This window comes from Acipenser ruthenus, chromosome 3 (assembly GCF_902713425.1).
Source record: "Acipenser ruthenus chromosome 3, fAciRut3.2 maternal haplotype, whole genome shotgun sequence".
Taxonomy (NCBI): Eukaryota; Metazoa; Chordata; class Actinopteri; order Acipenseriformes; family Acipenseridae; genus Acipenser; species Acipenser ruthenus.
Window position 1 is genome coordinate 25934476 of NC_081191.1, and position 26469 is coordinate 25960944.

Here is a 26469-nt window from a genome sequence, read left to right on the forward strand (position 1 = left end):
GGTATTGCATGATGGATAAGTATCTGCCTGTACTTCTCAGCATTGAGGAGACCATTAATTCTGACCAAATCCCCAACTCCATTTGCAGAAATGCAGCCCCAAACTTGCAAGGAACCTTCACCATGCTTCACTGTTGCCTGCAGACACTCATTCGTGTACCGCTCTCCTGCCCTTCGTTCGAACAAACTGCCTTCTGCTACAGCCAAATATTTCAAATTTTGACTCATCAGTCCAGAGCACCTGCTGCCATTTTTCTGCACCCCAGTTCCTGTGTTTTCGTGCATAGTTGAGTCGCTTGGCCTTGTTTCCACGTCGGAGGTATGGCTTTTTGGCCGCAAGTCTTCCATGAAGGCCACTTCTGACCAGACTTCTCCGGACAGTAGATGGGTGTACCAGGGTCCCACTGTTTTCTGCCAATTCTGAGCTGATGGCACTGCTGGACATCTTCCGATTGCGATGGGGAGTAAGCATGATGTGTCTTTCATCTGCTGCAGTAAGTTTCCTTGGCCGACCACTGCGTCTACGGTCCTCAACGTTGCCCGTTTCTTTGTGCTTCTTCAAAAGAGCTTGGACAGCACATCTGGAAACCCCTGTCTGCCTTGAAATTTCTGCCTGGGAGAGACCTTGCTGATGCAGTATAACTACCTTGTGTCTTGTTGCTGTGCTCAGTCTTGCCATGGTATATGACTTTTGACAGTAAACTGTCTTCAGCAACCTCACCTTGTTAGCTGAGTTTGGCTGTTCCTCACCCAGTTTTATTCCTCCTACACAGCTGTTTCTGTTTCAGTTAATGATTGTGTTTCAACCTACATATTGAATTGATGATCATTAGCACCTGTTTGGTATAATTGTTTAATCATACACCTGACTATATGCCTACAAAATCCCTGACTTTGTGCAAGTGTACCTAGAAGAATTGATGCTGTTTTGAAGGCAAAGGGCGGTCACACCAAATATGGATTTGATTTAGATTTTTCTTCTGTTCACTCACTTTGCATTTAGTTAATTGATAAATATAATCTATTAACATGTCTATTTTTGAAAGCATTCTTACTTTACTGCATTTTTTCACACCTGCCTAAAACTTTTGCACAGTACTGTATATATATATATATATATGTACAAACAACCTATGTTTTCATGTAAGATCTCCTTTTTTACTCGAAGTGTACGAAATACAGTGAGTATATGTTATAGCATTGTAAAATGTCTTCTGCATTTACTTAGATCGATCTGAAACCTAGCATATACAATTCATTGTATGTGCATTGTTTTGCTGATTCAGTCTTTATTCAACAAGAAATATCACTATATGAGCTACAAGATGTACCGGTCAGATCTTTTGCTGAATAATCAGTTTCTGTAAAACTGTGGTCAAGTAATATTATTGACAGTTTACAGACAAAATGCAGATAAAAAGTACACACACACACACAAACATACACGTGCAAATACACAAGTACATGCTGTGATTATCTATCTATGTTTAAATAGGCACGGTACTTAAGTTCGTTATTTTTAGAAAACTGTCTAAATTCCATTTTTAAGAAGTTCAAGTCCAATGGAAATGTGTGTTCAAACTTATGTATGCCAACGGCTACGATTTGGCCGTAGCAGCTACTATTTTGGAGGTTCTGCTACGGCGCTACCTTGAAGGGGTATGTATAATACTACGATTTTAATAAATAAATACATGATGGATACTCCCTGAACTTTTATGAAACCATGTTTTTTATTTTGTTGTTTATTTTTTTAATGAATGAATGGTTCATAGTACTGTATTTCACTGACATACTAAAATCTCTGAGCCGCGTTGCTTAGTAACCGGTTTAGAAACTGAAACTGCCACACAAAACTCTAAACAGTTATTTTTATATTACCGAATTTATATATTACATCATTATATTGCACATTGTGCTTATAAAGACATTGTGCTTGTACTGTATTTTTTCTGAAAAAACTAAAAACAAATTAATAGTAGTATAGTGTTAAATGGAGGCTGTGTGGTCCAGTGGTTAAAGAAACTGGCTTGTAACCAAGAGGTCCCCGGTTCAAATCCCACCTCAGCCACTGACTCATTGTGTGACCCTGAGCAAGTCACTTAACCTCCTTGTGCTCCGTCTTTCGGGTGAGTTGTTGTTGTAAGTGATTCTGCAGCTGATGCATAGTTCACACCCCCTAGTCTCTGTAAGTCGCCTTGGATAAAGACGTCTGCGAAATAAACAAATGATAATAAAAAAAAAAAGCAAAACCCTGTAAAACCTAATTTTATACATGAATACAAAAATATCTGTACCTCCATGGGATGGGATGGGATGGGATTTTTTTTGACAGGACAGGTTGGGACAGGAATTAAAAATAAAAAAAGTTATGGAACGGGACGGGACGGTACAGGATGTGACAGGATTGGAAATGATGACTCTTTCATGGGATGGGATGGGATGGGACAGGAACATTTTTGACAGGACTGAAGTTTTATTCCCGTGTCACTCTCTAGTGTCTGGTTCGGTCTTTCTTTCACTACTTGTTTCTGTGTGGAATTATTGCAAAACCAAACAGAGTTTGCTTAAATATGTGGATTTTACTTCCTTTGAAATATACTGTGTGCTAAGACAAGTTTGTGGTTTTAAATTTCTGATATAAATACATTATTTTGTAATTACTTTTCATACACATAAGTAATTTTTACTTGCTCTTTAAATCCTAAATGCCTAAAATCATAAAACAAATGAACAATGTTATACACTTATTTTGAACTTCCGGTAGTGATCAGAGAACACACCACTGATCTCAAACTCAAGTGCACTAGAGCTGACAATTTAAAAGTTGTCAGGATGTTAACAATGAAAAAAAATAATGACAGGTACGTTATTTAAACAGTTGTAGCAACACTTGGGGACATATAACACTATATTCTTCAGAACCTCGCTACTTACTCTTTAAGTTGCACAAAAATGAATGGCTGATTGCAGGAGTTTTTTCCCCCTAATGCAGGGGATGTCTCCAGTCCTAGAGAGACATTCCATTGCAGGTTTAATATGAATGATTAAATGATGTAGTGTTTTAGGACCTGGTTTGTCTTCATTTAAAAACTAAGGATTTGAAGGGCCAATGTTGACTTCCCGTGCAAGAACAGAACAGATATTTTATTTAGCACTTTGTGCTACTTCTGACAGCAATTTCCTCAGTGTATGTGCATCTATTTATACTGTATCCATGCTTCCTAAATGTGCGATCAACACACAGTGAAAGCACATGGTTGACATTCACTTCACATTGTGATCACATATTATTTATGTAGTGAGAAGAGAGTATATATTGTAGAAGGAATGAGGTATACAGAGGGTACAATAAAGTAAAGGAAGTAAAAGGAACGGTTGTACCAAAATGAAATCGCTGTATAAAGGAGATGAATGTGTTGCTGGTTGTTTTTAAATCCCGTTGTGAGAAGTAAGGGATAGAGTGAACTACAGAACCCATAATCATTAGCGTGACCAGTCAATGCATACCGGGTAATTAGCGCAGGTTTAAATTGACTGGCAAAGCTAATGAGAGGGGGGTCGTAGGAACGGTGGAGAGTTCCGTGTTGATTGTAGAGACGGCGAAAATCTACAATATTAAATTTGTTGAAGTAGTTGGAGACGGCGTACGGTGGAAGATTTAAATTGAACAACGAAGCACAGTTCAGTTTATGAAGAAGGAAAGCTGTAAGCCTTCTTTTATTAACCTGAAGAGGCACTTCGGATTTATAAAAAACAACCAGCAATTGAAACGTCTTTTTAAGTTGGACGAAGTACAGAGGCTTAAAGGAAGGGTATGTAAACCCAGGTTTTTGCATTGTTATTCATTCGCTGTTACCAGACAGACGGCCTGTGTTAATGTGTACAGGGAACTGGCGTTCTTTGTGGGACTGACTGATTGTTAAGATTCTTGCGGTGCACTAACAACACCGAGGACGCTGCTGGGAAGTACCACACTGCTTGTGCACACAGAAAGTGCGCGTCTGTTCTTGTGGGACGTGAAGTAACAGCGTGTTTAATTCTTTTTACTCAACGGAGTGGATTTACAATGCATATAAGTCAGTGACGGTTATACCTCTGAGCTACGGGGAACAAAGGCTGAGAGGAGCAGAGATTGGCGCACACGGTGTACAGTGGAAGAAAAAACACCGTGTGCTTTATTTGAAGTACTGTTTTATTAGTTGTTAGGATTGGTCTCTGGACGGTATACTTTTTAACTTTAAGACCTGCAGCATATAAAGGACTTCCACCAAGTACCAGGAGGGGCAGTCGTGTCCACCCTGCAGTACAGGACCTCTGTAACCCAGGAGCAGCAGAGCTGAACCAACGTACTCGCTGGAGGAGGGGTGGCCTGTCTGTGCACTGCCTCTAGAGGGGACTGGAGGAACTGTATGCAACGCAGGAATAAAGTAACTGTGGTTTATAAGGGTTGGGAGTGCCCACTAGAAAGCTGAACCTACTCACCTTGCAGTTCCACGCCAGGAGGTTTAAGTGGATGGTGAGCGACGGACCTGAGACAATCCTGAACTTTATTACGTGTATGATTTACTCCCTCAAGACTACAGGGACACTCTATGTTGTGTTGTGGATAACGCAGAAAGAGCAGCAGCACAATAAAAGTTACTGTAGTTTTGCATTTCCTGTGTGGCGTCCATCTGTTCACCCTGTTCTACACCTTCTGGCTATCCTACACATTACGTAACTAATACCAACCGGGTTACACTTGGTGGCAGCGGTGGGATAGCCAAAACTGCAGGATTCAACTACAGTACCCACCTGACCGAAGAACACCATTGAACATGGCAAACATGGACGTCTTGCTACAGACCATGATAAACATGGCCAGTGCGCAACAGGAAGCAAACCGGTTGCAGAATGAACAGATACATGAAGCAAGGGTAGAAAGAGTGGCTATTTTTCAACGGTTGGAACAAGTGGCTACAGCCCCTACTTCCTCTACTCCATCTGCAACCAATGCATCAATCAGGTCAACACATGTCCTGAACAAGATGACAAGCGGAGACGACATCGAGGCCTATCTCTTAGCCTTCGAGAGGACTGCAATACGAGAGGGCTGGTCACGTGATAAGTGGGCCGGAATTGTCGCACCTTTTCTGGTTGGAGAGGCCCAAAAAGCTTACTTTGACCTGGCTCAAGAGGAAGCTGACAGTTACGACGTACTCAAAGCTGAGATCTTAGCCCGGGCTGGGATTACTACTGCTTTGAGAGCCCAAAAATATCACGCATGGAGCTTCAAGATGTCACTACCGCCAAGATCGCAAATGTTTGATCTCATCCACTTAGCCAAGCGGTGGCTAAAACCAGATGAGAACAGCAGTCACCAGGTTATTGATCTCCTGGTGATGGATCGATATCTCAGAGCCCTTCCATCGCCTATGAGAAAGTGGGTGGGCCAAGGAGATCCAACTACACTGAATGAGTTTATCTCATTGGTGGAACGCCAACTAGCGGCCGAAGAGTTGGTGCGCACAACTGCGAACCCCAGTCCTAAAACTTCAACACCTGACCCGGTGGAAAGGAAGCAGCGAGCCTACTTCAAGACGGGTAAGCCCTCTACAAGGGGTAATGAAGAGCGGCATACAGTCGTGAAGGGACAAATGCAGGGGGCGGGGCGTGGTATAACATGTAAACGAGAGGGAATGGATTACTCTTTTTACAAATGTTATAAATGTAATGCAATGGGTCACATTGCTAGGCACTGTCCGCAGACGGAAGAGCCTATGCAGTGCAATATGGGGCATCACTTTTGTGGTAGCATTGTAATACCAGGGAAGCTGGAAGGCAAAGCTCCCTATGTAGCAGAAGTAGGTATAAATGGAACCATAGTTAACGCTGTCATTGATACTGGTAGCTCATTAACTTTAGTAGCAGCAGATTTAATAGCTACAAACCAATTGGACAATAATTTCACCATAGGTATTACATGTATACATGGGGATGTGAAATGTTACCCCACCACTCTGGCTACTGTGTTATTTCAAGGGCAAGTGTACACTCTGAGAGTGGGTGTGGTGCGCAGTTTACCCCATCGTGTAATCCTTGGTAGAGATTATCCAGGATTCAAAGACCTGGTAACCATAAAGAGGGAATTGGCATGCCCAAAGCTAAAAGGTACAGTAGGGAATACTACTGATGAGAGTCTAGTAACGTTGTTTCCATTTAGCGATGCATCCTTGTTTGAAGGGCCACGGCCCCATAAAATTTATAAGAGTCGTCGACAAAGACGCCTAGAAAAATGGAAAGTGTCACCAGGTAGAAATGTCTTGGTGGGAGAAGTTGGAAAAAGGGCGGGGAAAGGTGTAAGCACCCAGTGCTCCCCCAGTGACATATTAGAGGAAACTGGTGAAGAGGTTGTGGAGATAAATGACGGTGGGGTAGATAATTGGTATGATACATTTTCTCCTTCAACCAGGAATTTTGGGCGGGATCAAGCGCAGGATCCCACGCTAATAAACATTAGAGAGAAAGTGGTTTCTATTAATGATGTGCCCGTGGAGAATGTAACTGTTAACCCACAAGAGCATTATCTCATTAAAAATGACTTGTTGTATAGGGTTACGGTAATTAATGGTAATCAAGTAGAACAGCTGTTGGTACCCAAGGCATATCGTTTACTAGTGTTAAAATTAGCACACAATCATTTGTTTGGTGCCCATTTGGGAAGTGAGAAAACATTACAACGTATAGTGCAAAGGTTCTATTGGCTAGGGATTAACAAAGAAGTAGAACGGTTTTGTAAATCCTGTCCGGAATGTCAAAGAGCTAGCCCCAGACCTAGTTTCAGAGCTCCTCTACAGCCTATGCCTATTATAGAGGTACCCTTCGAAAGGATAGCTATGGATCTGGTAGGTCCGCTGAATAAATCAGCTAGGGGACATGAATATGTTCTGGTAATTTTAGATTACGCCACTAGATACCCTGAAGCGATTCCTTTACGGAACATGGCATCAAAAACCATTGCCAAAGAGTTAATCCAGGTATTTTCTAGGGTGGGAATCCCCAAAGAGATCCTGACGGATCAAGGGACCCCGTTCGTCAGTAAGCTGATGAAAGATTTGTGTAAATTGCTGCAAATAAAGCCAATTAAAACATCTGTTTACCATCCACAAACGGATGGATTAGTAGAACGTTTTAATAAAACCCTTAAATCAATGTTAAGGAAGGTGATATCCAAGGATGGGAAAGACTGGGATTTACTGTTACCCTACTTAATGTTTGCAGTTAGAGAAGTACCCCAATCTTCCACAGGCTTCTCGCCATTTGAATTGTTGTATGGGCGTCAACCACGGGGAATATTAGACGTTGCCAGAGAAACGTGGGAGGAGCAAAACAAAGTAGGTAAAAATATAGTGGACCACATTATCCAAATGCAGGACCGGATAGATAGGGTCACTCCCATTGTCACTAGTCACCTTAAACAGGCACAGAGGAAACAGGCAGTGCAGTATAACAAATTGGCTAAAGTTCGTCAGTTTAACCCTGGAGATAGAGTGATGGTGTTAGTCCCTACTCCAGAAAGTAAGCTCTTTACCCATTGGCAGGGACCTTATGAAATTATCGAGGCAGTGGGGCCAGTAAATTATAAGGTGCGCCAACATGATAAGCGTAAGAAGGAACAGCTATATCATGTTAATTTATTAAAGCCATGGGTAGATAGAGAAGCTTTAACAGTTGAAACTGGACAGGCAATTCGCAGTCCAGAGACACCCGTAGAAAATAATATGGAGAAAGGTGGTAAAGAGGGTCAAATAAACGTAGGACCGGACCTTGCAGAAAAACAGGTACAAGAAGTACGTAGAATGGTACAACGGCACAGTGAAGTGTTTTCCTTAACACCGGGCCGAACAAGTGTTATAGAGCATGACATTGTGACAGCCCCGGGTGTTAAAGTTAGAGTCAGACCATACCGCATACCGGAAGCAAAGAAAGCAGATGTTCTGAAAGAACTAGAGTTAATGAAAACCCTAGACGTAGTTGAAGAGTCGCATAGCCCATGGAGTAGCCCAATTGTCATGGTGGCTAAGCCCAATGGCACTTGGCGCTTTTGTAATGACTTCCGACAGTTAAACGCTGTATCAAAGTTTGATGCCTACCCCATGCCAAGGGTAGATGAGCTTATTGAGAGGCTAGGTAAGGCGAGGTATTTAACAACGTTGGACCTTACCAAAGGATATTGGCAAATCCCATTAACACTGGGTGCACGGGAGAAAACAGCTTTTTCCACACCGTGGGGATTGTACCAGTATAAGGTAATGCCTTTTGGGTTGCATGGCGCACCGGCATCGTTCCAACGCCTAATGGATAAAGTTCTAAGACCTCATTTAGAGTATGCCTCTGCGTATATTGATGACATTGTCGTGTTTACAGAGTCGTGGGAAGATCATTTAAAAAAGGTGGAAGCCGTTTTGGGTAGCTTAAGGGACGCAGGTTTAACAGCGAACCCTGAGAAGTGTTATGTAGGCTTGAAAGAAGCAAAGTATTTAGGGTATGTGGTAGGTGGTGGTATTATCAAACCTCAGGTCAATAAGGTAGAAGCCATAAAGAGCTGGCCAACCCCGCAAACGAAAAAGCAAGTGAGGGCATTTTTAGGTTTGGCAGGGTATTACAGGAGGTTTGTACCAGAATTCTCAACCATTGCAGCACCACTAACTGATTTAACTAAAAAGTCAGCTTTGAATAAGGTTAACTGGACCACGGAGACGGAGGCAGCGTTCCGTGAGATCAGTAAAATATTGTGTAGTGAACCAGTGTTAACGGTACCTGATTTTGCAAATAAATTTATCTTGCAGACAGATGCGTCTGAAATAGGACTAGGAGCAGTACTGTCGCAGATAAAGAATGGTGTAGAGCACCCAGTCATGTATTTAAGCAGGAAGCTCTTGCCTAGAGAGACTCGTTACGCAGTAGTGGAAAAGGAATGCTTGGCTGTGAAGTGGGCAATTGAGTCCTTAAAGTACTATTTGTTAGGACGAGAATTCATCTTAGTCACTGATCACTCGCCGCTGAAATGGATGAAGGAAAATAAAGAACGGAATGCGAGAGTAACTAGATGGTTTCTAGCTTTACAGCCTTACAAGTTCACAATTGAACATCGTAGTGGTAAGCAGAATGCCAATGCTGATGGCCTCTCTAGAATACATTGTTGGGGTAGTAAGGTCGCTCGAACCGGTAGGTTAGAGCTGAGTGGGAGGATATGTAGAAGGAATGAGGTATACAGAGGGTACAATAAAGTAAAGGAAGTAAAAGGAACGGTTGTACCAAAATGAAATCGCTGTATAAAGGAGATGAATGTGTTGCTGGTTGTTTTTAAATCCCGTTGTGAGAAGTAAGGGATAGAGTGAACTACAGAACCCATAATCATTAGCGTGACCAGTCAATGCATACCGGGTAATTAGCGCAGGTTTAAATTGACTGGCAAAGCTAATGAGAGGGGGGTCGTAGGAACGGTGGAGAGTTCCGTGTTGATTGTAGAGACGGCGAAAATCTACAATATTAAATTTGTTGAAGTAGTTGGAGACGGCGTACGGTGGAAGATTTAAATTGAACAACGAAGCACAGTTCAGTTTATGAAGAAGGAAAGCTGTAAGCCTTCTTTTATTAACCTGAAGAGGCACTTCGGATTTATAAAAAACAACCAGCAATTGAAACGTCTTTTTAAGTTGGACGAAGTACAGAGGCTTAAAGGAAGGGTATGTAAACCCAGGTTTTTGCATTGTTATTCATTCGCTGTTACCAGACAGACGGCCTGTGTTAATGTGTACAGGGAACTGGCGTTCTTTGTGGGACTGACTGATTGTTAAGATTCTTGCGGTGCACTAACAACACCGAGGACGCTGCTGGGAAGTACCACACTGCTTGTGCACACAGAAAGTGCGCGTCTGTTCTTGTGGGACGTGAAGTAACAGCGTGTTTAATTCTTTTTACTCAACGGAGTGGATTTACAATGCATATAAGTCAGTGACGGTTATACCTCTGAGCTACGGGGAACAAAGGCTGAGAGGAGCAGAGATTGGCGCACACGGTGTACAGTGGAAGAAAAAACACCGTGTGCTTTATTTGAAGTACTGTTTTATTAGTTGTTAGGATTGGTCTCTGGACGGTATACTTTTTAACTTTAAGACCTGCAGCATATAAAGGACTTCCACCAAGTACCAGGAGGGGCAGTCGTGTCCACCCTGCAGTACAGGACCTCTGTAACCCAGGAGCAGCAGAGCTGAACCAACGTACTCGCTGGAGGAGGGGTGGCCTGTCTGTGCACTGCCTCTAGAGGGGACTGGAGGAACTGTATGCAACGCAGGAATAAAGTAACTGTGGTTTATAAGGGTTGGGAGTGCCCACTAGAAAGCTGAACCTACTCACCTTGCAGTTCCACGCCAGGAGGTTTAAGTGGATGGTGAGCGACGGACCTGAGACAATCCTGAACTTTATTACGTGTATGATTTACTCCCTCAAGACTACAGGGACACTCTATGTTGTGTTGTGGATAACGCAGAAAGAGCAGCAGCACAATAAAAGTTACTGTAGTTTTGCATTTCCTGTGTGGCGTCCATCTGTTCACCCTGTTCTACACCTTCTGGCTATCCTACACATTACGTAACTAATACCAACCGGGTTACAATATATATATATATATATATATATATATATATATATATATATATATATATATATATATATATATATAAATATATATATATATATATATAAATCAACTAGTTGACTGATTTGCATAACATATAGTCAGATGCAGGATAAAGGGATCGTACTTTGTTTCCTTCTGTATCGCCTATGTTTCTGCCATTTGGCAGTAGTTTTAAATTTAATACAATAAATACCCTGGTATCGGAATAGAAAATCATCTCCTCTTTAAAAATATGTAAGAGATTTTAATGAACAGTCTCCAGCAGGTGCTGTGGTACCCCAGACATGATCCATTTACTGCCAATGCAGGATGACTGGGATGACGTTTTCTCTTTGCCCTCAAAAATAGGTTTTTGGCTAAGGCCTGCCTAGGACAACAGTACATTGAATACTGTACCAGTCTTGGCAAGTCATCCCCCAGGAAAATAATTTAAAATACAGAACAAATGCTCCACCCAGTCATTCAGCATTGTTAGTAAATTAATCCTATTTAGGGTACCACTGATTTTGTGAGACGGATCCTTAGCATATTTTTAAAGAGGAGGCAATGATCTATTCAGGGATACCAAGATATTTAGTAAGCAAGTAGTCTGAGTGAAATTATCTGTCAACAAACTCCCCATCCCCAGTTTTACTGCTTTTCTAGAAATAAAAGAAGACTATTTTGGCGTACCATTCTGCTTGTGAGATGTCTTGCTCATTAAAATATTTAGCATATTTTTAAAGAGGAGATGATTATCTATTCAGGGATACCAAGGTATTTAGTAAGTAAAGGGTCTGAGGAATATTTTAATAATTATAAAATAGTGAGTTTTCAGATTATCAATTACTACTTTAATTTCTAGTGATTGCTGAGCATCCTATTGCACCCTGATTCTCATTGGATATAGAGCTGTTTGTTCTTTTTTAATTATCTCTGACTATATATCTATCTAATCTACTAGTATCTGTCCATCTATCTGTCTGTCTATATCAGTATTTATATATAAACTGGTTAGCCATATAAAGATGTGCTAAATAATAAAAAAATGCACAAGTATATATAGCTGAGCTCTTTTTGTACATGTCAAATACAGTAATATTTACTAGAGCTATTACAAATACCTTGATGATTTGAAATCATGTTTACTGTTAGTAAACATGTTTTGCAGTGCAGTCTACCCATTACAATATGATACAGTAATTAATCATGATGTCCCGTGTTTATTCTTCCTTCTTACTTTTTCTGTTAGATTTACTGTAAAATACCCTATATGTTCCCAAAGTGCTACTCTACATAAAATGAGACAAAGTTACAAATATTTTCTGTTTGTTTGAAATTGAATACAGAGACAGAGTGTGACTATAAAATGTAAAAAAAAAAACATTCTCTTATGAACACTTATTGGATTTTGCCACAGATTTTTCTGCGGTGTTGACTGATGCTTCAATGCTACATGGAAGCCAAAAAGTTAAATTAAATAGGTGAAGGCAAATTAAATCTAGTGTCCTGATGGGATGCTTGATATCTACATTTTATACCGGAATCTCTCTCTCTCTGATTATCTAAGGGATTTGCAGATGAAAGAGATTGACAGCACACCATCACTGGGCACCAACATCAAAACAGAAACTCATTTCAAGCCTTGATAGATAAAATGAAGAAAAAAAACACCTGAGTTTAGATAAAATTCTACATCCATGGTTTAGTGTTTCATGGACCATCTCGGTTATCAAATCATTCTGTTTGATTTAGGGAAACCAAAATGTCTTTTATGAAACCGGTTTGCTTAATAATGAGGAAAGATTAAGAAGCAAACACCATGGGTTAAGAAAAACGATTATGTGAAGTAAGTACGACTAAACTGATGTCTGAAATCTGGCATTTTATCATAGTTTTTACTTGAACGTTTGGATTGTGTTTTGTTAATGGTCTTTTATATTTTTTGGATTTAGCAAGCTTTGGAGAACAGTGGTCTGAGTGCTATACCAGTACAGTCCCATCCCCAAAACAGCACTGGGGCAAGAACTCTGGGGTCCCAGAGCCAATCCCAGGATGCTCCCACCTTCCCAGTACCAGCTGACCAGCTGGACCCAGACAAAGAATCCAGCTCAGAGAAAGTCACTAGGAAAGAGAGGAAAGGGGTTTATAAAAAGCCCATGCAAATGCCAGGTAATATACACATTAATGCCTTTAATGTGACAAAGGAAATGAGCATTCAAAGTAACAACTACATAAAGGTTTTCACCATATGTCTCTATCAGCCCAAGAAGCTGCACCCTTAGTTTCTACTTCATAGTAAATTGCCAGATCTGGACAATATCTTAATATATTAATAATCAAGATACAGTGCCGTGAAAAAGTATTTGCCCCCTGCCTGATTTTCTGCATTTTTGCACATTTTTCACATTGTATTTGGTCAGATTTTTTTGTGGATTGTAGTAGTATATAAGGGAGTCTGAGAGAAAAAATGACACCAAAGTTTGGTGCTTCTTTCATTTGTTTGGTGTGCAAGGTAATCAAACATGCAATCTTCAGGTGTGAAAAAGTTATTGCCCAATTAAAGGGATAATTAGGGTCAGCTGTTTGAGTACTTTGGTTAACAACCAGGCCTGATTTGGGCCAGCCATGCCCAATATAAATCTGACTAACTTTGGCCCTTACCATCAGAGTGAAGTTGTCAGCACACAGGTTCTAGAGGCAAATCATGCCACGAACAAAAGAAATTCCTGAAGACCTCCGGAAAAAAAGTTGTTGATGCCTATCACTCTGGAAAGGGCTACAAAGCCATTTCTAAGGCTCTGGGGCTCCAACCACTCCAAATGGAGAATCTTCCCAGGAGTGGCCGTCCTGCCAAAATCTCTCCGTAAAATCGTCCAGGAAGTCACAAAGAACCCTAGAACAACATCCAGGGATCTGCAGGCCTCTCTTGCCTCGGCTAAGGTCAGTGTTCATGACTTCCCCAACAGAAAGACACTGGGCAAAAATGGGATTCATGGCAGAGTAGCAAGGTGGAAACCATTGCTCACTAAGAAGAACATGAATGCTCGTTTCAAGTTTGCCAAAAAGCACCTCGATGATCCTCAAGAGTTCAATGTTCTATGGACAGATGAGTCAAAAGTGGAACTTTTTGGCCGACATGGGCCCCGTTATGTCTGGCGAACACCAAACACTGCATTCCACAGTAAAAACCTCATACCAGTGGTCAAGCATGGTGGTGGTAGTGTCATGGTTTGGGGATGCTTTGCTGCATCAGGACCTGGATGCCTTGCCATCATTGAAGGAACCATGAATTCTGCTCTGTATCAGAATTCTACAGGAGAATGTCAGGCCATCCGTCCGTGAGCTGAAGCTGAAGCGCAGCTAGGCAGCAGCAAGGCAATGATCCGAAACTCACAAGCAAGTCCACATCAGAATGGTTGAAGAACAAGAAAGTTTGGAATGGCCTAGTCAAAGTCCAGACCTAAACCCCATTGAGATGTTGTGGCAGGACCTGAAACGAGCAGTTTATGCTCAGAAACCGACAAATGTCACTGAGTTGAATCAGTTCTGCATGGAGGAGTGGGCCAAAATTCCTCCACGGCGCTGTGAGAGACTAATCAATAACTACAGGAAGCGTTTGGTTGCAGTTATTGCTGCTAAAGGTGGCGTAACCAGTTATTGAGTCTAAGGGGGCGATTACTTTTTCAGACGGGGGCATTGGGTGTTGCATAACTTTCTTTAATAAGTAAATGAAATATGTATCAAATTTGTGTGTTATTTGTTCACTCAGGGTCCCTTTTATCTAATATTAGGTTTTGGTTGAAGATCTGATAACATTCAGTGTCAAAAATATGCAAAAATGCAGAAAATCAGACGGGCAAATACTTTTTCACTGCACTTTATATGGTATTATTTTACAGCACTGCAATGATGTTTCTAAACTTGCAATTTATCACACCTTTGAGAATGAATATAAAACATTTACAAACACACATTAAAATTTAAATTAGCGAAAGCTGTAGTTTAATAGTGGTTCGCTGTAATAGTGATTTTATTTGCATTTATGTTCCATTTAAAATTTAGAAAAACAAAAAGTAGACGCACACCCAAGCAGCATAGCCAAGGTGCCGGACAACGGAGCAAAGCATAAATCAACGAAGAAAAAAAGGAAGCCGCACACTCAAACATACTCATAAACGTTTACAAAATGTTTTGAGAAAGAAACCAATGTTTCGGCTGCAAAGCCTTCATCAGGTTATAAAAAACACTAATAGACTGTTTTTTTATAGACAAAGTAGCAGATGTTGACAATCAGCAAATTAAGAAATCACAATCAAATATACATCATTGATAGTTGTATAAAGACATAATAGATTGAAACAAGTTATTAATTAATAAGTATAGAATCAATTGAATAATGTTGCATAATTCATCAATAGTAATCATGCACAATAATAGTCATAATAATGAATTAAAGGAACAATCTAAGATCAAAATCAATATTCATACCATTAGGAATAAGAGTTTTTAGATTATGGATCCAAAAAGCTTTTAAGAGAAAAGTATCAAAATCACCACCCCTCCTTGAAAATACAACCTTTTCTATACCAAAATATCTAAGAGATGAAATCGAATGTTTGGCTTCTATAAAATGGGCAGCAACTGGATAGGTTTCATTTTTACATCTTATCGTGCTACGATATTCAGCTTTTCTAGTTTTAAGAGCACGTTTAGTGCTCTTTAGTGCAAGGGCATTGTATCAAGTATATCACTCCCTTTGTGGAGCAATTATATGGAGATTATAACTTTAATAGGAATCATTTTACCAGTAAATGGGTGTTTGAAAGAATGGCATTCCAAAGTGCTGTTACATTGAGCACATGCTCGATAGGTGTTAAAAGTACTTGTTGAGGAGAGGGAGGCAAATCAGTTTTAACCAGACGATCCCTAAAATTCCTCTTTTAAAGACAACAAGAGGGGGATCCTAGAACAGATGTGTCAAATTGCGGTCCGATTTTAAAATGTGCCAATCTATTATGTCTTTATACAACTATCAATGATGTAGATTGATTGTGATTTCTTGAATTTGTTGATTGCTGCTTTGCCCATTTAAAATTTAAACACAATTTATGGTGTAGCTAATTTCATTGCTAGTGTGTGACCTGACAAGGTTATAATCAAGCATCAGAGATTGTAACTGTATAACCCAGAGCAGATACACTGTTTGTGTGAAGTTCCAAAAACAAGGAAAATGTAGTTTTTAGAGTTTAAATGCCACCTGTGATTGTTACCTATACACTGTGGCTAATCAAACTTGTATTAAAACCTGGCATAGGTGAAGCTGATAATGCAATTCCATCCCTGAATCATCAGCTAGCTAGTTTTGTGTTAATTTGTTTCACTTGACTTGTGTCCTAGGTTCTATCCGAGAGGAAAACGGCATCCGGTGGCACGTGTGTCCTTACTGTGCCAAAGAATTTAAGAAGCCCAGTGACCTGGTGCGTCACATCCGCATCCACACACATGAGAAGCCATTCAAGTGCAAGCAGTGCTTCCGTGCCTTCGCAGTCAAGAGCACCCTCACAGCTCACATGAAGACACACACTGGCATTAAAGCTTTTAAGTGCCAATTCTGCATGAAGTGCTTTTCCACGTCGGGGAGCATGAAGGTCCACATGCGCCTGCATACAGGTACGAACCATTCAGAATTGTATTCAGTCTTGTTATTTATGAGGTAAAGAGATGTCTAACTTTCCCCAAAGACAGTTTAACTGTGGTGACACAGGCCCTCCCCTTCTCCCCTTCTGGAAGGGGCACTCACCAGCCCGTCTGGCCATCGTGGTGAGTTATGGCCAACCCCCTCATAATGAAAGCACAGGCAAAAACATGGCCCTCATTCCCCAGAGGCTGGACTACCCCCGACCAAGGCAGCGGCAGGAAATGACCACAGACTTGTAAGATGCAAAGTACACCCAAACATAGCACTGGAGAGCGCAAAACTCATGATGACGAAATCCAACGCAATCAACATAGAAATGCTCCATAGAAATAATAAAAATGATAACAATAATAATAAAAATAATATTCAAGTCAACAACCGAGTTTGAAACCTACTTAGCTGGTAGTCTCGAACTTGGTTTTCGGCATAACTGGGTTAGATAAACTGGTTTCACTGTAATCTGGAAGTGAACCGTGTACAAGTCTGGTTACACAGTATTCTCCGATATCCCCTAGTGCTTTGCGGTAGTACGTTGCCATAATCCCTCTGGTTACATGAGACGAGAATAAAGCCCTAATTAAAATACAGGAGGATTTATTCTTGTCATATTCCATTGGTACAGTCAGATATGCTAATGTACTGTAGTGACTTTTAATTAAATTAAAGAATGTCTTATCCACCCCAGATTTTCCCTTTGTGCAAATGCCCATCTAATTTATTTACTATGGCATGGGCATTTTTTCCCCCATCTGAATTATTCTCCTTTTGATTACTTCGGCACGTTCTCGTAGATCCTCCGTTCTGCTCCCGTGTTCAATGAAAATAAACAACGACATTTACGAGGGGGAAAAAAAGAAAGAAGAACGTGTATACATTACAGTGGTTTCTGGGATACAGTCATACAGCAAAGTGTTTTTTCAACAACAGCTGGGTTAAACTAACCCGGTTTCATTACAGCAATCTGGACGCTCTAACACTGCTGGGCTAAGGTTCAGGTAAATCGGTTTTGAACACGGTTGTTAATTTTTTTGCTCTAATGTGGACAGGGCCTTAGACGACTGCCTCAGCGACTGCTGCTGCTTTTTAAACTTCAGCTCTTTGACAACATAATTCTGACTGCTTTTGTCCCTTTAAGATTTCTCCAATAATGTACAGTTTGTCCTTAAGTGAAATTGACGATTGTTTAGCGCTGACCATGATAATACTGAATAAATTACAGTAATAAAGAGCAAGGTCAAGTTCAAACAGGAAGAAGTAGGCCTACGAGTACGCAATATGCGCTGCACAGACCACTGCGTGCCATCGCGGTGTGTGCGTAATAACAGGAAGTATGCACTGTCAGAGTACGTACTAAAAGGAGAATTTAAGCAGGATTTAATATGATTTTATTCGGTTCCATGATACTGGTTCTTTATATCCGTGTGTACGTTATATCCCAGGTATGTTGTAAATGGGTTTGACTCTGTGTGCGTGTGTGTGTATTTATACACACACATACAGTGCTAAAAGTGTACAATACTATTTGTGTACAAAATGTATTTATTAACAAAAAATAAATAAAAATTGTGGAAAAGTTTTCTAACACAACTGAACAAAAAATATATTAAACAGTGTTTTTTAAATATAAACATTCAACAGTAACAGCACTTTATTTAAACACATTTTTAAACTATGAAAAACAAAACATTTCCAGTGTCTGGGAAATTAAGTACTAGAAAATACATTCTATACTATCAATGCGAAATCAGTGAGTTGCTCACAGCACAACTTTGCTTCCAGATTGAGTTTACTAAGTCTGTTCCTAAGCCTTGATTTGAGAACTTTCACTGTTGAAAACGTGGCTTCGCAGAGGTGAGTTGACCCGAACACAGACAACAGACTGGCACCAACAGATTTGACTTCAGCATAATCCTCTGATTTAAGTATATCAGGCCAGGTGCTCAGAATGTATGACCGAGCATCGTCGTCTGAGGCTTGCAAAGAAGTAAGTCACTTTCAAATTGCTGTCTATTCCGTGATAACAGTTCTTCAAACTTTCACATTTCTAACTGCAAAAGAGAAAGGATCTTTTAGAAATGAGAATACCAGATCCATCCTGTTGAAAACCTGAAATCAATGGGAAAATATAATCTGCAGTTCTTTCAGCCAGGTGACATAGCGCTTGTTTTCGAAATTGCCACCACCCCTCAACAACTGGAAATTAGTGAAATCAGACTCAGTCATTTGGTCGATAAAGAAATCTGTCGAAACTGGCAGACACGTTTGGCCAAATCAGCAACTGTTTTGTCACACCCTTGCAATGACAAATTCAGTTCATTCAAGTGTCCAGTGATCTCTGTCAGAAAGTCTCTCAGTCAAGCAACATTTTATAACACAGAAAATTTTGAGAATTTCTGCTTTTCTTTCAGAAAGGCAATCACAAGCGGCAGCAAAGAGACAAATCTCTTTAGAACATTACCCCGGCCTAACCAACGTAGCACAAAATACGATCTCCTTGTATTCAGCATCAACCTCCAGCAAAAACTCTCAAAACTGACGATGATTGAGCGCTTTTGCGCAGATGAAATGAACTATTTTCACTACCTTATCCATGCAGTCTTTCATTGTATCAGATCGCCCCATCTGCTCATACAAACTTTGCTGGTGGACAATGCAGTGGAATGCCTACAGCCGATTGTCTGTGTGTAACAAATCCAACAGGTGCTGTCGCAGCAAAGCTGAGAATCCGACAGCAGAGGAACTCATTGCTGCAGCACTAGGTTTTCCCAAATCCAGATCGAATCTCAGTGCAACTGCAAGAAAGCCGTCCATAATGTCTTTACCTCTGGTGTGATCTTTCAATGGATATAAGCCAAGCAGTTCTTCTTTTATTGCCCCATCTTTTGTCAGGTATCTTAAAGCTGAGCAATATCCATAATGTCTGTTGACTCATCCAACACAATGCTGAAAGACAGGCACTCACTGATTTCTAATTTAAGCAGATTTTCAGCCATTAACTTTATTCCGGACACGATTGTTGCTGGACTGATTGGAACATTCCTTGCCTACTGCAGAATTGCATCCCTTTCTTTTTTAGGAAGATTTTCTGAAATAATTTTGAGACACGTAATCAAGCATTCTTTCACAATGTCTGCATCGCTGAATGCATTCTTCCGTCTCGCAAGAATCAAACTCACTTTATAACTAGCCATCGTCACCCATGCAGAGTCAGTCATAAAACGTTTCAAAGATCTGTTTTGTCGCTGTAAAGTTGCTTCAGAATCGTCACTAGCCTTGTTTCTGCCGTCGGAGCTGAAGCTTTACCTCGAATTACACATGTATCCATAATGATGTTTTTCTTATCTTAAATTCCTGCCACGTTAACCAATTGTAAACTGCTGTGATGCGTTCATCGCTACTTGAGCATGTGCATGCTGCTGTGACGCGTTTGTCTGCTAGCAGCAAGTGTATACTGCTGCCTAGCAACCAGTGACTCATTAGTGCTTGCTGTACAAAATCTGCCCAGCAACTATTGAGTCACTACGACACGAGTGCCGGAACAACAAAGCTTGAACGCTGGTTCCCAATCCCCGAACTAAAGCATGGGATTTGTGGAAAGTTGTTCCTGTGAGACTAAATTCCTATGCATGCTCTGCCTGCTGTGTGGATGAACAGGAGTTAAATCTGTAAATCTTGCCCCTTTCATGAGTACCACATTCATTAAAAATGTCTTTATCTGATGATTAGATACAAGTTGTGTCCGTAATGGTGCCAAGATTTGCCAAAAAATCTAACTCTATACCTTGTGGCTAACATTTAGAGAAGATTCAGAGAAGCCAGCATTTCATTTACAATGTTTTATTGAAAATGAAGGCTTGTAACGTATAATATCTCTTTTGTTTTTATGCTAGGTGTACAGATTAAATGATTATATTTGTGCTCCATACTGTTGCATAAATTATGAATTACACAAAATAAGTTTGTTTTGGATTTATATTAATTGTAATCCATTTAAATTAATACAGGTTCGCAGATAGAATATTGAATAGAATCCACAGTTCCTCTAAAGAATAACACTACCTTCTGCATCTGTGCTATTCAGAACATGACTGTTTGTCAAAGGTTAGACGTTATCACATAAAGCACTGTCAGCTTATTAGTATGGTTTTCTATTCATGGAGTGAGTATTTATTTTTCAAGCTTTTTTATTTCTGAAAATCAGCACAACACGCACATACATTCAAATTTTAAATGTGATTATTTTTAAGCATAGAAGAAAATGGAACTGTTGATAAGACAACATGACATAGTAATTAACTCAAATACATAAATATGTCCTGCATATGGCAGCACTGGAGACTAAAGGCACATTTATACAGAGAGCAGGGACTAGCAGTGACATTCCCTATACTAGCTTTTCTGTTTGCATAGTGACATTTATCCTGGATTGTTTGGTATTCTTGTGGACTACTGTCAAACTCTTAGACTACCAAACTCAAACTCATGAATCACTTGAACACAGATGTAAGGATATCTTGTTAACCCCTTTTTTTTTACCCTGCTACATAATACAAGGTTAGAAACGTCTATGAAGAAAAGTGAACTGAACAAAGCTGGAAGGTCAATACGCTATGAGTGTTGATACACTGTCTGAAATGGCTTTATTGCTATTATGTTACAAAATCCAACCCTAATTGTTTCTGTTCAAAACAAAGCAGTGTTAACTTTATTAGTATTTACAGTGTCGTGGCATGCAGCAGGCATAACTGACACGGGATAAAAGATCCTTAGCAGTCTATATTTTTATTTATGTTTTTACTCACTTAGAGGTATAACTCTGCACTAAAGTCACAATACATACACTATGCAACACTATAAATATTGTGGTTCTGGTCGTGATGACCTATGTTGTTTAAAGGGAACAATGATTTAGGGAGCAAGCATTTATACCATCTATAAAATCTAATTTATTCATCATACAAGTAGCTATGTTGTGCCTTTTGAACGTGTCATGATACACACATCTCTATTACAAGTGTATCTTTTAAAGGACTCCTACTGAGGACTGCATCATTTAGTGCAGAGAGCAGCTGCTAGATGACAAATGCTAAATGTAAATGCCTTCTTAACATGTCAGGTCATTCAATATTGAGAGGCTGTGTGGTCCAGTGGTTAAAGAAAAGGGCTTGTAACCACGAGGTCCCCGGTTCAAATCCCACCTGAGCCGCTGACTCATTGTGTGACCCTGAGCAAGTCACTTAACCTCCTTGTGCTCTGTCTTTTGGGTGAGACGTAGTTGTAAGTGACTCTGCAGCTGATGCATAGTTCACACACCCTAGTCTCTGTAAGTCGCCTTGGATAAAAGGCGTCTGCTAAATAAACAAATAATAATATTCAATTGTTATTTCATATTCAAATTTAGAGATTTGAATCACTAAAGTTTTAATCCTTTATTTATTTATTTAGTTACATTATTCTCCATAATCCATGTCTTATTTAATCCATAATCAGGTTTATTTTTTCTGGTAATGAGCCTTTACCACAGAATTAGATTCTGTATGTCCATGCATTTTAAAACTAGTAACTTTGAAACTGGGAATGATCAGGCTAACTCCTTTTTCATTTTGAGAGTTTCAGAGGATTAGTTGCTGACAGTGAGCCAGTCGCAGGAGTGTGTGTGTGTGTGTATATATATATATATATATATATATATATATATATATATATATATATATATACATACATATTAAAATAGAAAACAGATTTGCATAAGTACATGAACACTTAAGTAACAGAGAGATTGGAAGTGTAAGCTTTTGATCCTTCTGTGTTTTTTACATTACATTGTGGGTTTTTTTTCTTTTAAAGGTTTTTTTTCATTGCCTTCTAATTGAGAATTTGGACTGATCTCAAAGATAAAAATGTTGGCTGCAGTTGCAAGAGGCATCATGTTCTGAACAGTTAAATCACTTTATAACTGAATAATTCTTTGACATTTTAAATTCCACTTTTGTTTGTAGATTAGAATTTGCTGCAGTAATTGAAGTGAATGTTTTCAGTTTGTAACTCAGCAATGAAGCAACACTTTTCAAATGATGTAGAATTTGTTGTTATTTAGATCTCTGAAAGATGTCAACAGTCAAATGATTAATGTACTTTTAGTACAGTACACTTAGAACTTGTCAGTGCAATTAGTCATCTGTTGTCACCAAATCCGGAGTTGAATTTTATTGTTTGTACCCTTTAATCATTACTTTGCAACTGACTAATATCTATTTAAATGTATTTTATTAGCGCCTCTGATTTTAAAGGAAAAGCGTCCTAATCTTACAACAAATAGTTTACTGTACAATACTTGATGCGCCTCTTAGTAGTTTCACCTGTTTTTTGCTGTCATTTTTAAAGGAATGAGAACCAAATATTGAACATATTTTTTTTTTATTAGCATTATAAACATTATTACCATGATTTACTGGACATTGTGAAAAAAGTAGTCCATCGCATTTTTATTGTTAGCCAGCACAAAATAAACAAAACAAGTCTTGGTCCCAGTGGACCACTCACCCTGTCAATGCCCCTTTTAACATTATTGTGCTGAAGATCTTTTTCTACCTTGTTTGTTTTCTGAATTGCTGCTTTCTGATACCCTATCACTTCATGTGCAGCAGCTTCACTGCCATGTGTTAGGCCAGTACAAGAGAGTGAGGAGCTGTATTTATCTTGCACAGCCTCATGAGAATTGCACTTTTCTTGTCATCTTTCATCTTGTAGAAGGTTTCTAAGTGCCTAGGGAACACACAATGGCCCCTGCTACACAGGGATATGTGTAAATAGAAATGTATTTTAAATATGTTAGAAGTGCATCTCAAAGTGAACTTCTCCATCTAGTGAAAATGCTTCTTGCTTCACACAGTTTGCGCAGTTATGCTTCATGAGTAGAGCTGTCTTGTATCTTATTTTATGTCTATGTTTTGTGTACATTATTATGATTCTGATATTGTGTACCTAGTTACCCATTTTTTTTTCTTAATTTTCCAAGGTGTGAGACCATTCCCATGTCCCCACTGCGAGAAGATTTTCCGTACCTCAGGGCACAGGAAAACCCACATTGCTTCCCACTTTAAGAATATGCAGGCGAAGAAACAGAAATACCCTCGGAAGCCTCAGAAAGTACGAGTGGTGAAGAACAATCTCCCCTTACCAGATGTTCCTCTTCAGGAACCCATCCTCATCACTGACTTAGGTACGTGTGCCGTATGTTGAGATTAGTCCTAACGGGGAGAGAATTTTTTTTTTTTTTGGTGGTCACTGTGGATTTCAATAAAATGCCAAAGAAGTAATAGCATTCTATAATAACACATTATTTTTGAGGTTTTTATGTAAATTGCTATTTTACTCTACATTTAAAAAAAAAAAACTACAGTATATGTATATTGAGCTACATATTATATTACTGTATATTTGTGGCTTTCTAAATTCTTTCCCAAAAATGCATTTTTCTATCTGACTATGCTTATAAACGTTTGCCACAGTAAAAGCATAGCAAAGTGTAATAAAGCATAGTGAAAACATGGTATAGGGAAGCCTTTAAAAACAAAAACAAACATGTTAATCCAGGGTAAACTATGGTTAATGCATAGTATAACCATGGTAAAACTGCACAAATACTGTGGTAAAGTTTTATAAGGGTAACACCCCTGTTATTGGCAAATCTTTTCATTGTCTGTGTTTTTTCCCTCTGATCTATTCATAGACTTTGTGATGCTTTTTTCATTCTTTCTATAAATAGAATAATTTTAAGCTTCAAGACACACTTTTATTGTGGCTTTTGTTGTCAATTGTTGTTATTATTATTATTATTATTATTATTATTATTATTATTATTATTATTATTATTATTTATTTCTTAGCAGACGCCCTTATCCAGGGCGACTTACAATCGTAAGCAAATACATTTCAAATACAACACATACAACAGTACAACAGAATATACAACGCTGCAGGTTGACTATTCATAGCTGTCCTTTACAGCCTGAAGATATCTAAGCATGTAATCAAAACGGTGATAGATTACACCTTATCCGAGATATTGTCACATTATTGAAGACTGGCAGGGCATTGTCTCCTGCGACATAGGTGCCAGTTAAGATGCACACTTACATATGGGACCACATATCTAGGCTCTGTGTGCAGATAGTATAGTAGTCCATTCTGACAGGTTACATCCTTCCACAAAATGAGGCGCCCAACGTATAGCACACTGGTCTTAGGTCTTAGGTTTATTCTGACAATAAACATTTAAGACAGAACCCAGATGTGAGGTCATATTGATATGTATGGGATCTTGAAATGCAACTCTCTGCTTTTTTTTATCATACACGTCCTAATAAATAAAATTTATGTATACTATAAATATACTTCTACAACAAGTATTGAAATATCTTGCATGGAAACATCTTTTTTCACGTTCAATGCTCCTGATTTGAATAAAACACAATCTACCTTGCATTTATTCAGACCCAACGAAAGATTAACTGGGCTAATCACACTGTTCCAAATGATTCTGTGTTACTAAGAAGATGTGGCACTTGATCGAATTCTGCTGTTATATATAGGTTTTATCCTTTTATACTTTGTACTTGTTATATGACACTCTATTAACATTCATGGAGTGCTTTGTTTATTTCACTCATAAGGATGGCAATAATAAACCAGCTCTTCCCTTTAGAGGGATCATCATTATTCTCCCATCCTCGTTTGTGGACTAACTAATACTCCATTAAAATTCAATGATTATCCTCTATATGCCTAAGGCTCAATCCAGCCAATATTCTCAAGGGGCAAGGTTTTATTTTGAGGAGTTTTAGAAATTCATACCATAGATTCATACAATAGATTTAAGGTGACCTTTGATTTCAGTCTTCTTTGTCACAATATCAGTAATTTAGCATGCATGCTGCTGAGGTGATTTTGTTTGAAAAATACAAGCTGTTCCATTCTCTAAAATGATAAAAGGGCCAACAATGTTTTGTTTATTTTTTCCGCAGGTCTTCTACAAAACCAAAACCCTCGTAACCATTTTACATTACCGTATTATTCAAACATAGTTGACAGTGAAAGGCCTTATAAATGCCCTTATTGCAACAAAGCATACAAGAAATCCAGTCATCTCAAGCAACATGTCAGGTAAGATAACAGCAATAAGGGAGAAATAGCAAAAAGACTGAACAAATGGGATGTATCCTTAGATCTGGTTACTCTCCTTGGAGTAATGCAGTCATAGCAATATAAAAAAGCAGTTATATTATATTACTTTTATTTTATTGTATTTGTGGAAAAGCTATAGGCAAGTAAAATATAGTTTTACAATCATTTCAGATCATACTGGAATTATTATTTTTTATTTTATTTTCTGTGTATCTTTTAAAGTGCATTATCTAACATTGGAAAATGGGTTGCAGATTTCCTTTAACCTGATTGGTCAATATGAAGTCCTTAATCTCTGGCAAAGGACCTCAAATGTTATATTTCAAACTATGTTTAATCTCTGTTCCAAGTTCATCTGCTGGCAACTATGTACTGGTAAATACAATATTAATTTATGTAATTTACCGTTAATTTACTGCGAAAATCTCAGTTTTGGTACACGTCCTCTGAATATTGTCTTATAATGTAGACTACAGTAAAGTGCTTGTTCGCTATCCTATAGGTTGAATCTATCTATTTAAATTTAGTATATCAAATAAAGTTACAAAAAATTGAGAATAGTGTTTGGTGTCAGTGGCAATACAGTAACCATAACAGCAATAGCAACCAGTCTCGGGTTTGAAAAACAAGTTGTAGAAATCAAACAACTGGATGCAGACTGATTACATACAGAAACTTTATTTCAGCATCATAATAACTTCTCTAACAAAACAGAGTGGCTTTGAATAAACTTTATGAACACATGGTGAACAAGTTTTGTATTTCAGCCCACATTTAAAATAAATAAGTACATTTAAAAATAATAGAGTAGTCAATGGACTTGCCAACTTTCTATTTCAACCATTCGTTCCTGACTCTTTGGAATAGATTGTCTCCACATAGGCCACAAAGTGCAAAACTTTTTTTTGTAGATAAGAAAT

General features: G+C 39.0%; 1 protein-coding gene across 3 annotated transcripts in view; it reads left to right on the forward strand.

Annotated features, from left to right (window-relative positions):
- LOC117394814 (zinc finger protein 236-like) overlaps positions 1-26469 on the forward strand; it is a 120695-nt gene that overhangs the window by 21047 nt on the left and 73179 nt on the right. For all 3 annotated transcript variants that reach the window (XM_033993414.3, XM_033993415.3, XM_033993417.3), the window contains exons 9-12: positions 12618-12834; positions 16063-16335; positions 23382-23585; positions 25390-25528. In XM_033993414.3, the coding sequence (XP_033849305.3) occupies positions 12618-12834; positions 16063-16335; positions 23382-23585; positions 25390-25528 (833 nt within the window). The remainder of the gene's footprint in view (positions 1-12617; positions 12835-16062; positions 16336-23381; positions 23586-25389; positions 25529-26469) is intronic.